At 38.8% G+C, this 14,546-nt stretch overlaps 2 protein-coding genes across 2 annotated transcripts in view; one reads left to right on the top strand and one right to left on the bottom strand.

Annotated features, from left to right (window-relative positions):
* The first annotated feature begins 3,453 nt into the window (after positions 1 to 3,453).
* The window catches only part of LOC100883326 (synaptotagmin-10), a 48,473-nt gene continuing 37,380 nt past the window's right edge, over positions 3,454 to 14,546 (top strand). The window contains exon 1 of the mRNA XM_003703264.3: positions 3,454 to 3,698. Coding sequence (XP_003703312.1) covers positions 3,608 to 3,698 — 91 coding nt within the window. The 5' untranslated portion in view covers positions 3,454 to 3,607. The remainder of the gene's footprint in view (positions 3,699 to 14,546) is intronic.
* The window catches only part of LOC143264539 (adenylate kinase 7), a 28,175-nt gene continuing 19,324 nt past the window's right edge, over positions 5,696 to 14,546 (bottom strand). The window contains exon 12 of the mRNA XM_076532121.1: positions 5,696 to 10,736. Within this exon, the coding sequence (XP_076388236.1) occupies positions 10,422 to 10,736 (315 nt within the window). The 3' untranslated portion in view covers positions 5,696 to 10,421. The remainder of the gene's footprint in view (positions 10,737 to 14,546) is intronic.

The following is a 14,546-nucleotide window of genomic DNA, read 5'->3' on the forward strand; positions in this document are numbered from 1 at the left end:
CTACGCGTGGTAATTCGACGCCTAGCGTCGAAAATATTGGATAAATATTTTCAAAAAAAGGGAATGCGAAAGAGGAAGACCGAATACAGTTATTTCACGCCTCAGCAGGTGTGTCGCAGGTAGCGCCGGTCCAAGACACGTGGTCGCAGAAGAAGTGCATGCACATATTATATTGAGCGTTGTCCCAGGCAACCCAGGGGAAAAAGTCGCGGATGCAACGTCAGCATACAATGAACTCAAATCGATCGTTGCTACACCAGTTGCGCCGATGCACGCGTGTACCAACGGCCATATACGCATGTACGAATCCGGGCGAAAGCAGCGGCGAGATCGGTGGATCGATGTTAACTGGAGGCAGAGAATGGAACGCGAGGCCTCCGCCGACGGGAGCAAGGCGTAACCGAAGGTCGCGGGATAGGGAAAGTGGAGCGAACGGTGGCGAGGGTGGCGGGTGTCGAAAATCAGGAGGGAATGTGGCTGCGCCTCCCTGTCGTGAACGCCTGTAAAGAGGTAAACTGGCAGGTAGCCAGTCCGAGCCGACCTTCGAACAACATCAATCGAACAGGTCCTTGAAATCCTTCCATTCTTGTCGGGTTTAATCGGCTGCATCCATAAATTTGACAGACCTAACCAATTAACACCCATGTAGGTGCAGCTCGACAAAGTCCAGGCATATTTCATCTTTTTATTTTTATGTTCATAGCTACCGGTCTCATTTAATCTTATTTTCATTCATAAATCTCTGAGACTCCATGTAGGTTGTTATGATTCGAAGGTCCACTTAGGTGTTTGTATGTTAGGAAATTTTACAGTCTCCAGCTTAAAACGCAGTTGGGACTGAAGGTTAACTTGCAAATATTTTACAAATCTCTGTTAGATCGTATACAGAAAAGTTGCTTAACATGTTGACTATGGTCATAGGTGATCAACACTACAAATTCAACTAAATTGAGACATACATACTGTGACATACACTAACACTTAAAAGATGAAATCATAGGAACAAATACCCATGTTCTTAATAATCAGAATTATAGTCTGACCACAAACGACAGTTTTCACTGTGGCGATCGAGTTAACATTTCAAGGTCAGAAGTGTTCCTCTGGTTTCTTGATGACATTGCAAAGCAAGAATGGTTTAATACTGGAACGTGTTGAGAACAAACGTGCAAGATCAAGGAAAGCTCGTAAAGAAGACCGCTCCTCGACTGTTCGCTTGCGTGCAACAAGTCTTGGCTGCTCGGTTAAGCAAGGGAGTGCGCGACCTCGGCCCACGTGACGTCGATGCAACAGCAAAAAATTCAATGAAAAAGAGAGTGGAGATAATGAGGATGAAATGCCTAGATCGACGAGGGATGCCAAGGGATTTTAGGAGGGATAAAAGATGGCATTGAAAGCGTCTAACCTCCCGAGAAATATCTCGATTAATAAATCCATCTTTTCATCCTTGGACAGCTATTCTTGTAATCCCGGTTTAAGGTTGCTTCCTTGTCGATTCCTCGCGCGCATTCTAAACGAAATGGACAACTGGTACATTTTAGAACATTGAGTTCAATGCAGAAATCTTTCGCATAGGGATTATATACGGAAGGTTGTTCGATAAGTTGACGATTTTTAATATTGGTCAGTAATAGTGTATTATAGTTGATCATGATTTTCTGCAAACGATTCTCTTAAGGTTACAGTCTGCGTTCAGCGAAAGATCCAGTACGTGGTCGGCAAGAAATATAAAAATTCCCATTCTGAGAGCATACGAGCAATTTTCTAGCTGTTAATTCAGCAAAGGAGCCTTCTCCATAAACCTTACATGTGATCCGAGCAGCTTAACACGTGGAACAACCTTGATTAAACTTGTTACATGAAGAGAATGTTTATGTTTATCTACTTGGTCTCATAGCAATTTAAAACTGGAAAATGGAAAAGAACGTTAAATCTGAAGAAGGTTGCAAATTTTGCACTGACAGGAGCATGTATTTAAAGCGTGTTTAACATGATTAACACTAATTAGGTATGGCAGACATCTACGTCATCACAGGTCTATTTCCAAGACCGCAGACGATGCAAATACGTCCTAATCCTCAATTTTTCCGAACTTAAAATATTCATGAAACAATAATGAGCCTATTTCGATGCTCCAATCTATTCGACAACCAAATTGAAGACTTTTGATCGAACTGGGGTGGAAAATAAGAAACCGTCGATCGCTGCAGCGATACGATGCGATAATTAAAACTCGTAGTTCATACACCCTTCTTTCAACAGCAGTGCAATATCAAGGACACGTGCAGAAATCGAGTCATACCTTGTTACCTTGCAGAAACACGAGTTGTTTACGAACGGGATTACACGGATGAAGCGATTTCCCGTTGAAAAAACGGTATCGCTTCCGACAAAAACTATCCTGGTAAAACTACACGAAACACGGTATCCAGCGCAAAAAAGCCGGACACATAGCGTAGTATATTTCGAAGAAAATCAAACAGTAATAAACGTTTGCTTTTCTTTCCAAGATAGAAGAATAATTGTGTACATATTTCGTTATCTTTGATAATCTTGTTACAACGATCAATGCCCTAAATTTTTACAAGCAACAGAAGTTCGGAATAAAAACAAAATTCAAAGTTTCTGTTGATAGAATCAAAAATCGTTAATATGTAGGTAAATATAATAACAAGTACTGACGTCAACTCTGCAAAATCCGAAACAATGTCATCTCGGAAGTATGAAACGACCTTGATTCGAAAAGCCTTTTTCGAGGAATTCCAGTGTTCACACGTGCAGCGACGTCTGTTTTAATAATCAGAAACGGGGGAAAAATGATGGCTAATTCCAGAGGATTCGCGAGCATAAAAATTACTCCGGACGTTAACCTCCGTAACGCGTATATCAATATCAGCGAAATCGGTGAGGTGTACTCAGCGTAATTGCAGGTGAAAAGGAAGACCGGGCAAAAAGGATGCATTATCGGACACGAGTAACTGTTAGCCGAGACCTTCACCGAGACCCAGTTGGTCGACATTGCCCCTGTGTGTTCTACTCACCGCACCCCGCCCTGCTGGCGCACAAGCAGCAGCCAGCAGCAACAGCAGCAGCACCAGGAACACGAGGAAGACGGAAAGAGAGCGAAGGAGAGATAGAGAGAGAAAGCGGTATAGCATGTGGCGTCAGTAGAAGCGACCGAAGCAACCCCCTACCGTCGCGATCGGACGTGCCTCGGCAGCTACCACCACCCCGTTCAGCCGTCCGCGTTCACCCTGGCCTAGGGATCGCCTTGCTCCCCGTCCCGTAACGTGTTGCTGCCGGCCAAGGGACCAGGAGAGACAGGGTGAGCGAAGTAGGAAGAACAGAGGGGTAGGATGGCACGCACGCGAGGGTCAAGGAGGGAAGAGGCACAGGATGGAGGGCTCAAGGGAACTGGGGAGGACGCAGGCGCGAACGCAGACGCAATAAGTCGTCGAAACGGCGCCGAGCATTCCGGCAACGGCAGACAACGCGGCACGATCAACCGGAGGTAATCGTCGTGGAACCTGGCTCACTTGGTCCTGCACGCATTCGACGCGTAACACCGTCCTCTATCGACGCGAATCAACGATCACTCGGACCGAACATGGGTGTCGTGAAGACCGCTTCCGAGAGCATCCTCGAGGAGACCGTGGTACCCAGCGAGGAGGCCAATTACTCCGTGCAAGGTCACGCCGGTAAGTTTTATCAAACGTGTAAACAATATGCGAGTCGGAAGAACGTGTTCGATGCTTATGCCAGAGATTAATCCGAGAACTGGCACGATTATGTACTTTGAAAGGAAGCGGGCTACGGGTTTAATCGCAGCGAGAATTTAAAGCCGATGTGGCGAGCCGCCCACACGAGCCACTGCTAACAGGTGTTTGAAGATACAGATATACTGCCACGCTTCGGCTATATATATATACACGTCGCTCTCGACGCGTTTAAAACGTTTAACCCTTTGACAGCCTAATAAAGTTTCAGTCATTTTTCTTTTACGTTCTAAAGCGCCTTCGCTCGTTAATGCTGCGTATACGCGTAAAGTTTGCCATCGCAAATCTCTCTTTTATTCGTTACTTACTTTTAAATGGTTTATAGAATTATCTGTGAACATGTAGCTCGCTGGCGATTTTTGTTTTCGAACCACTCTGGATCACGTAGTTTTAACCCCTGAGGATCAGAGGGTTAATGTTCTTCACGATGCGTTACCCTTTTAGTCGTATTATTTTCCGGCCCTTCTTGCTTATTTACCTGTCCCAAATTAAGTTTTTATACAATCAGATTAAATATCTATTTATTCGATGTATTATTGAGAAGCAACTCGTGTCAGGTGAGTCTGCCTATTTTTATTAATAATTTGGTGATTTAATCTTGAGAAATGAAATAAAATAGGAGTACAAAAATAAAATCGTTTATTTAACATAGAAAACACTTCGCGTCCTTGAACGCAAAGACAAGGGCGGTATTATTTTTAATCAGGATTGGCGATCAATGAGCTAAATACAGAATCAATTAAAGGGAGTATGTAACTTGCAAGTTACTCGTGTAAAGGTTTACCTGTTGAAGAGACGTATAATGCAATCGAAGTTCCCGATTCTGGATTATTCGTGCGCGCAATTAGAAACTTCGATCCTTGTGAAAGCGAACTATAACGTGGTGCTCTGTAATTTCGTGGGACTAAGTTTGTCCCTGTAACAGTCTACTGACTACTGTTTCAAAGTTCTTCAATTTCGAAATTGCAATACAAGTCCGCAGGTTCAACACGGCACCGAAAATGGCTGTTTGTGTTGCAGCGTGTAATTATCCATCCGAATACGATCTTCGAGTTTTTCTAGTAATGAGCAGTGCAGGTCAACTTTAAAAAATCTCCATTCAAACATTTCATAAATAAAGAAGCATCCGTGGTTTACGTGCGCGTACGATTTACTATCTCCGTATTTTGCAGCGACGCGTGGGCGATAAGTTTATTTCGAAACTGGCACACATCAATTCTATTTATATTTCGAAGGATCGATGCGTTGTTTAAAAATGAACAATTGCTATTGGCTGTTCGCGGAGAAAGTGTAAACAAAAAAAAAACTGATAACAACGGTGTTGACGTTGAAAAAGGAGATGCCAGGATAATTTATCATATCGTAAAGAAGATATTTATGAACCACGGTGAAAAGTGAAGTCGAGAAACTTTTCTAAGTAGTATATCTCTGAGGAAAGGTGGTGGAAAACGGGAGAAAAAGCGTATATTTCCACTGCTCCCCCGATGTACCGTAATTTCCCGTTTGTTTTCAATGGAAACACGAAAAAGGTAAACCGAGATACCGTGCTTCCAGCGAAAGGAACAATCCTACGTCATATTAAAGACGCGGAACAATGTGGTAGCATCGTCCTTGGCCTCGTAAGAGTACGGCTCGATAGGAAGCTCATAGTCTTCTGCAAATGGTAAATTTTAAGCGACTACCTTCGTGGGACGATATTAACGCGACGCAACTAATAAACTTTCTCGCTCGATGCCCGCGAAATTTGAAACGCTCCTTCAATTTTTTTCCTTTTTACTTTATATCTTCATCTTTTAATAAATTTTACGGAAGGAAATACTATTAAATATTAATTTAAATTACAACTCAAAATTATTATTATAGTAATTTTTAAATATTTCAAAATTTTTTTAAATATTTTGATGTATATAAAATATTTTTCTTCATAAATATTTTGCGTCAGAAAAATTCACAAATGTATAGTTCAGATTTAATCGAAAGCTATACTTTAATTAACAATTTTGTAGAAGGTGAATGTTGCAATTTTAATTGACAATCTGATAATATCTGAAGCAATTTATAGTTGCAGGTTTATTAAATAAACGAGATCATTTGATCGCCAAAAATAACGGGTTATTAACAGAGCTTTTCGCAATCTTTCAAATGGTCCATTTTTTCGTGTGCCATAATTGTAGCGCTTATTCATGCAAAAAAGCTAATTGGTATCCTGCTGGCTTGTTCCGTCTATGGAGTCAATGCTTTTAAATTGGTCCTTTGATACATATTTCTGAGCGAGTTATTTTTGAAGCGAAAAGAATTTAACGCCCATGGAAAATATTTAATTGATTTAATTTGCAGCAGACAAGTATCACACTCACAAAAACCAATTGAAAATAAATACTAATTTACGATTATATCATTTATATGTCTCATTTATTTGCTAAAAGAGTGACATACTAACTTTTGATGCATTATTAAAAAAGTAATAAAATTTCTCACGACGTGACATTAATTAACAAATGAAAAGTACAATTAGGACATAATGAAATTCCCCACCACATATAATATTTACGAGCTAACAAAATAAAAGTGTAACATTACAGAGTGCAATTTCATTACCCTGAAACCTCAGAAAATGTTCAAGCCGCTCACTGATCCAGAGTGATTGCTTGACTGGAACAGTTCTTTATTCCTCGATTTTTGTAGCAGTTTTCTGACAGAGATGAAGTTAAACGAGAGAAGGGATAAACAGGTGTAAAGTGGAAAGTCGAAGATCGATGAGTGGAAGTGAAAGTAGTCGATAATGCGTGGGTTCACACTCGTTACCAAATGTCTAAGGTGATGTTGGCCGAACCTACACAAAATCTGGGAAAAAGTATCAAAAGAAACTTTGCTGTCGAAATACTTTAGATGGAGAAAGTTGTAAGAAAGTTGCGAAGACTTTGGCAAACTTATGTATTTTTGTGCATTCCTGGACGGAAATTTAAGCAGTCTATTTCTGTAATTTGGAACTTTACGGGCATGTGGACGTATTAGGACGTTATAGATGTATTTACATATTCATATTCACATATGATACCTATCATAGGTATTCTTATATTCACATATTCATATTCACATATCAAAGATATTATAGATATTCTTATATTCACACATTCATATTCACATATCAAAGATGTCATAGATATTCTTATATTCACATATCATACTTATCATATGTGAGTGTCAAAATTATATTATACCTATCATAGGTATTCTTATATTCACATATCATACATATCATAGGTATTCATACATTTACATATTGATACTCACATACCATACCTATCATATGTGAATGTCAAAATTATATTATACCCATCATATGTATTCTTATATTCACATATTCATATTCACATATCATACCTATCATATGTGAATGTCAAAATTATATTATACCCGTCATATGTATTCTTATATTCACATATTCATATTCACATATCATACATATCATAGGTATTCATACATGCACATATGCATATTCACATATCACACCTATCATATGTGAATGTCAAAATTATATTATACCTATCATATGTATTCTTATATTCACATATTCATATTCACATATCATACCTATCATAAGTATTCATATATCCACACATTCATATTCACACATCATACTATCATACGTAAATGTCAAAATTTTTCCTGATATTTAAAATATTGTAATAAAACGATACGAGTGAATATCGATTGAATTGTTTTTTGAACTAGTCGATTTGAAGTAGAGTGTATTCAATACGTGCACATGGAGCGGTCAAGGACTGTAACATTCAGCTCGTACACTTAACGAGAGAACAGCGTGTACCTGAACATGTGGAAATCCCATGGAAATCCACGCGTTTTCCCAGGGTACGAACTTAATTGAACGATTCATTCTCTGACCGATATTGCTGCCTAATGGACGCAGGACTTTCAAATATTCCGGCACTCGGTGTGATGCATATTTAACAGGCAAGGTCCAGCAAGCCTTTGAATCCAGCTTCGAATGGTGAACCTGTCTCAATTATTGAACAGGATTTCTCCGGGATTGTGACCAACAAAACTTGTCGACTTGGAAATAGCTTTTTGGTATTTGTATAAACAGTTTACTGTTAACAACATAATACTGTTAGCAGTTTAACTAGTATCAACTAAATTCAACTAAATTCAACTAAAAATTTTCTCTGAATTTTATCGCAAATTCTCTCATTTAACTAATAAACTCTGTTCATCAGATAATTGCTTCAATCGATTAAAAGTTAATTCCTGTTTATCAAAATTTTTATACCAAAGTTATAGAGAATCTGATTCGATATAAAAATCTGCGACCAATAGGAGTTTTTGTCGGAAACATTCTGATTTAGTATTAATGAGAATAAAGGAAAGGATCGTGTGGGTCCCAAATGAGCCAGAAAACATTTCCTCCGCGAACTATAACTTTTTTCGTTCTCGGATTGTTATTTATGGGAACATCTCAAGGTTGATTTTTTGCTACTCCTGTTGCTACCGTAAAGTTATTTTCAAAACGTTCCGTTGTTTATTAGCGAGTTTAAGAAACTTTGCCGGAGTTTATACTCTACTGAAGCACGTTGCAACAGTATTTGATCAAACATCTCTACGTTTGTCGTAAATAAAAGATGTTTTTGCTGGAGGAAAAAAGTTGACTTCCAGCTTATATATTCCTTTTTTTGTACATTACGAGTAACCGCAGTTTGATCATTGTTCTTTAAAATATTTAATATTTTTCTTTCGAATTTAAGAGTCGATCGAAGCGAGTTGGAGATAAAACAACAAGGAAATCCTGTGATTTAAAATTGTGTAAACGCTGAATAAGTGAAATATCTGTACCCATAATATTACGTATTCGTAAAACGAATACATTAAAAAATAGCTGAAACTTCGTACAAAATGTTCGGTGTAAATCACCTTTTTACCGACCACTAGTCATGCATAAGTAACATACTGCGAATAATTTTTTCAAATCCACTTCGTGTTATAAATGGACACTTTATCGTCGGAATAATCTAAGTATTAAAGTGCTCCCTTTGAAATCAAGTTTATCTCGATGCTTCCTTTACCCTTGAAGTGTAATATGAAAGTTAATCTACTCGTAATTTACATGGGATTACAAGATTTATTGACAAAAAGAAATTATTGCAATTAGTGGGAGTTTATAACGAGACAGAAGTTATATTTTCTCGAGCAAGTTTTCTTATCTTTCATTAAACAGGAATTTGCTGTAAATTATCTTTATATGCCCTCCTGAAGAAATGCTTCTTTCGTAAGAAAAGGTCTTAAGAGCGACTTTTTACTGATTTTTTGAAAGAGTTTTTGCTGTGGAAGAGAAACATTTTTATGTTCTTAGATGTCTGCGTACTTGGATATATTTATAGATTTGTGGGTTCACGAATATTTAAAAGAAAGAATTACTGGGTTTTTGAAGCACTAGATTACCGAATTCCTAGAGTTTTAAACTTTTAGATTTTCAGGTATTTGAATCTTCGAATTCCTGAATCACCGAATCCTTGTAATCTCAAATTCCTAGGTTTGTGAATATCATGGTCTCGAATTTCTAGATTTCCGAATGCCAACATTTCTAAATCCCCAATTCCCCAATTTCCCTAATCCCTAAATTCCCGAATCGCTAATTTCCTGAATCCCTAAATCCACGAATAGCTAATTTCCCGAATAGCTAAATCCACGAATAGCTAATTTCCCGAATAGCTAAATCCAGGAATAGCTAATTTCCCGAATAGTTAAATCCACGAATAGCTAAATCCCCGAATCGCTAATTCCACGAATCTCTAAATCCCCGAATCGCTAAATCCCCGAATCTCTAATTCCCCGAATCACTAATTCCCCGAATCACTAATTCCCCGAATCACTAATTCCCCGAATCACTAATTCCCCGAATCGCTAAATCCCTGAATCACTAATTCCCCGAATCACTAATTCCCCGAATCTCTAATTCCCCGAATCACTAAATCCCCTAATCGCTAATTCCCCGAATCACTAAATCCCCGAATACCTAAAACCCCAAATTTCCAAATACCCGAATTCCAAAAACCCCAACTCTCAAAACTCTCAAATTTCTAAATCTGAAAATCCCTAGATCCCCCAACCCTTGTTCTCTCAAAATCCCTAAATCCCCCAAACCTTGTTCTCTCAAATCCTAGATCCCCCAACTCTTGTTCTCTAAAATCCTAGATCCCCAAATCCCTCATTTGAGATCCCTATCTCCCAATTCCCTAGACCTCCATTTCACGTTGCATAAATAAAATCAGGTAAATTGCAAACGACGCGATATCGCAGCACATAAATCGACATAACAGAATAATTTCCCTGGCAAAGAAACTCGCAGCAGCAATATGGCCGACATAATCAGAAACAACGATAATCGCTGTGCTCGTGTAGGTACATTATTGGAAATCTCGTCTCCCAGCGCTCAAATCGAAGCGCAAGCACATTAGTAAGCGCGGATCATGAGATTACAGGAATTTCGGGGCCATTAGCCAGCCAAATGTTGTCATTGTTATGGCACGTGCTGATTAATTAATTGTCAGCCGGAGGGTAAAGCTTCCAGATCCCTTGGGAGTTCTATGCCCGCAACGTTCGAGAAATCCATCATCGTGCTTCTTTACCCTAATAGTCGCTTTTATCCGACGTTGTTTCCTCCTCCACCTTCTCGTACGTATCCGTGTCGTCGTAAGTGAACGACGGCGTGACGCAGACCGTCGTTTTTATGGTAGTACACACGTCCGATATGCTGGAACTCGAACCATCGGTTGGATATTTGCTGCGTTGTTTCAGCAGCTCGCTGATTTTCTTGCTAAGCTTCTCCGGGGGCAACAACTTGCCCTGAAACTCTTCGATCACGTCCAGCACCGAGGTCATCGTTTCGCTGTAGTCGGGCTCGAACATCTTCCCCTCTGGGTTCTGTTTGAATAGATATTCAGCCTGGAACAGAATATTCGTTGAAAAATTCAGCGGAATATTTAACCGTTCAAAATATTCAATTATTCAAGGAACGTGAAATAATGTTAAATCTTTGTCCTCGCAGGACATATTTTGTATGCTAAGACAGGAGCTCCGAGCGACAGGGGTTAACACCTTGCACTATTTTGACAAGTCTGACGTACTTCAGCTGGGATCAATATTGCTTAAATTTTTGTTAGGCCTCAATTTGAAATCCAATTATAATTTGTATCAACGATTGCATAATACTTAATTGATATAACCATTCAATTTTCTTAATTGATATTACCATTCAATTTTCTTAATCGATATAACCATTCAATTTTAAAATTGTAGCTGTTCTGACGCACTTGACCCATCACAATACAAGGGATGAAGACGCAGATACATCCACGTCAAACGATGTGACAATGCAACAGTTATACAACGATAAAACATTTGTTCTAAAATTGTTTGTAGAATAGGAAACATTTATTGTTCAAGTTAATATTGATTCTTCCAAAACTGAGGAACGAGTATACATTATCAAAGTGCAAATAAATGTGAGAAGAATATGTACATGTAAAAGGAATGACTACATACGCCCCCAGTAAGTGAAAGCAAAGAAATATATGTCTTCGATGAATGAAAGCAAAGAATCGAATATATAAATGTTTGGAGAATAAATTGTAAAAATCGAAAAGCGTGCGAAAAATATAGATATCCTTGAGAGATAGGCGGTCACGTACGAAGAACGTATATATACGCCCTCGAAGAGACGTGATAAGGAAAATTATATGGAGGGAACGGTTGCATGCAATCTGAATATACGATAAACAGGGCTCGTAACGGGAATATCTCCCGCCATTCTTTTCGCGAGATCGCGATGCGTTTTTAAGCACAATACACGTGTACGGGTTTACTGGTCCATTTAAAAATGGGTCGCGGCACATTTTTCCGAAGTTTTTGACCCACTTTTCGCTTTAATCCCCGCGTTACATTGTCTTCGCGTTTCAATGCGTAACTTCCGGACAGCCGTTGTCTGATTTCTTCCATTTTCGACGGTACTGAAGCGCGATACGGCGAGAGATAACAGGGAGGTGTGCGGCGTTTTCGGGGTGGCGGAATTGGGAGGAACGTTTAGCGGCAATTTGCGTTTGACAATTTGCGAATTTTGGGATTTGGGAAATTGAGGATTTGGAGATTTAGGGAATTGGGGAGTTGGGAATTTGGAGGTTTGGGAATTTGGGGGGCTGACAATTTGGGGGTTTGACAAATTGGGAATTTGAGAATTTAAGGGGTTGAGAATTTGGAAGGTTGAGAATTTGGGAGGTTGAGAATTCGGAGGTTTGAGGATTGAGGGATTTGAGAATTTGGTGGGTTGAGAATTTGGGGTGTTGAGAATTTGTGGGGTTGAGAATTTGGGGGTTGAGAATTTGGACGTTTGGGAATTGGGGGGTTTGAGAATTTGGACGTTTGGAAATTAGGGGATTTGAGAATTTGGGGGGTTGAGAATTTGGACGTTTGGGAATTGGGGGGTTCGATAATTTGGAGATGTGACAATTTGGGAATTTGAGAATTTGAGGGGTTGAGAATTTGAAAGTTTTGAGGATTGGGGGTTTGAAAATTTGGTGGTTTGGGGATTGGGGGGTTTGACAATTTGGGAATTTGACAATTTGGGGGTTTGACAATTTGGGAATTCGAGAATTTCTAGGATTGAAAATTTAGGGGTTTTGAACTTGTGAATTTGCGAATTTGAAGGTTTGGGAATTTGACAATTTGAGGACGTGACAATTTTGGAATTTGAGAATTTGGACATTTGACAATTTGAAAAGTTAATATTTCACAGGTTTGACAATTAAGAGTTGATGCTTGGAATAATGCTGTAGAATTTGAGAATTTGAGAATTAAAAGATAAGGGTATTTAAAAATTAGCAAATTTGAGACCCACCCCCTTCAGAATTAAAAAATTTCACTATTCAAAACTATGAAAATTGAACATTTCCAAAATGTAACTCTAGCCTAACAAAAAAAAACACTCAATGTTTTCATACAAACTGAATGTATTTCACCTGGAAAACGTGACGCCTCGATATACTCCCATGTCACGGACTACCACACAGGATGACCTATTTTAATCTATAAATGGACGTCCAGGTATCAAGACAAGTGGCACACGAAGAAATTACTAGTATAAATTACTTAGTAGACGAGAGGGAATGCAGCAGGGACTTCTCTTTGATCTATTTCAATCGTAATCCGCAATTAGTGTGATGTATATTTTTTGTCTAACTCAAGGTTACGTTTTGAGCTACTCAGAAGAGAGTACTTTCAACGTTCTCGACCAATTAGATATCTCTGGTGCACGGTATTTGTTTAAACAGACTAGAATCAATATACATAGTCTACAGTTTACTTGCACTGTTTCGTATTTGCATACGTATGTTTGAATAAACTCGTGTTATTTCAGTAATTATTTTGAACAAATGTATTCGATATTTATGGTTATGTGCAAAATGTGTTTCTTCATGGTTACGTTAAAAATATGATTTTTTATGGTTATGTTGAAAAATGTTACGTTTTTTATGGTTATGTTCAACTTCGGCCTCCGGTGAAATATTACCCTGCGACCACAATTTTATTTTATTTTATCGATTTTTTAACAAAACACCACGGATAAAAATTATTTTATAAAATAAATAAATCGAATGGTTTCATTTTGGAAGTTGTTCTACTTTACATACAATGCATTGCGGAATTAAGATTAGAAGTTTACCAAGGCAACTGAATACAACGGTACGATTTACGACTTAAAAAACAATACGTTGTTATCTCGCTGCGGAATGCATCTCGTTAGCATTGGAGACACGATAACACCCTTGATATACCTCTACCGTTTATTCGTTCCATAACTTACAGTTTAATTGAGCCGCAACTTCTATATCTGCTATTGTAACATTTGCACGATTAGCAAATGTACGTCTATAAATTACAGCGTTTATTATTAATAGCCCCTTAATAAGATATCGATTTCCATTTATCCATAGTGGCTACTCAGAAATTGATAATAAAGATCAAACAGTTAACATTATCTCGTTAATTGCAGCGATCGAAAGAAAATAACGAGAACTCTCTATATAGAATTATATCTCGAATCATTAAAACTTGAACACGAAGCAGACATAAACGGAACTTTATAAATTAAGACGAAACTCGAAAACGCACCGTAATGACGTATTCTTACGTCAGCGTCTATGAATGTGTTAACAAGTGGTTTCACTTTAATTAAACCCATCCGAGTAAACGTCCACGCAAAGAGAAATCGCGTCGAATAGAGATTGCAAGAGATTCTCCTTGTGCTACCGCGAACATCCCCCGTGCAACTTATTCGCGATACCTCAAAGTACCTTTCGCAGTTCACAGAGACGTCAGCCAGACTGTCGCGGTTTTTTGCGCGATCCTCCACGATATTCCATTATAACTTCGATCATATTCCCGCAGAAAAACTTAGAACCTCCGTCCAAAGTTTTACCACTTCGCCGGTGAAAACCACTTTACCGCCTTTCGTTTATTCATCAAACAATTACGCTTGAAAAAGTGCTTCTAGGTCTAGCATAATAGAGCCCTCGATCATCTGAACATTGCTCGTTCGTTTTACTTAGTGACTTCTGGTGGAAATGGGGTAGTGGGGATGTTGGTGATATGGGGATGTTAGGAGTGTAGGCTTATTGGGGGTATATTTCAGGTATAGGGACTTTAGGAGTATGGGCATTTTTGGGATATAGGGGTATTCGGAATATAGGTATACTGGGT

This window comes from Megachile rotundata, chromosome 5, assembly GCF_050947335.1.
Source record: "Megachile rotundata isolate GNS110a chromosome 5, iyMegRotu1, whole genome shotgun sequence".
NCBI classification, from domain to species: Eukaryota; Metazoa; Arthropoda; class Insecta; order Hymenoptera; family Megachilidae; genus Megachile; species Megachile rotundata.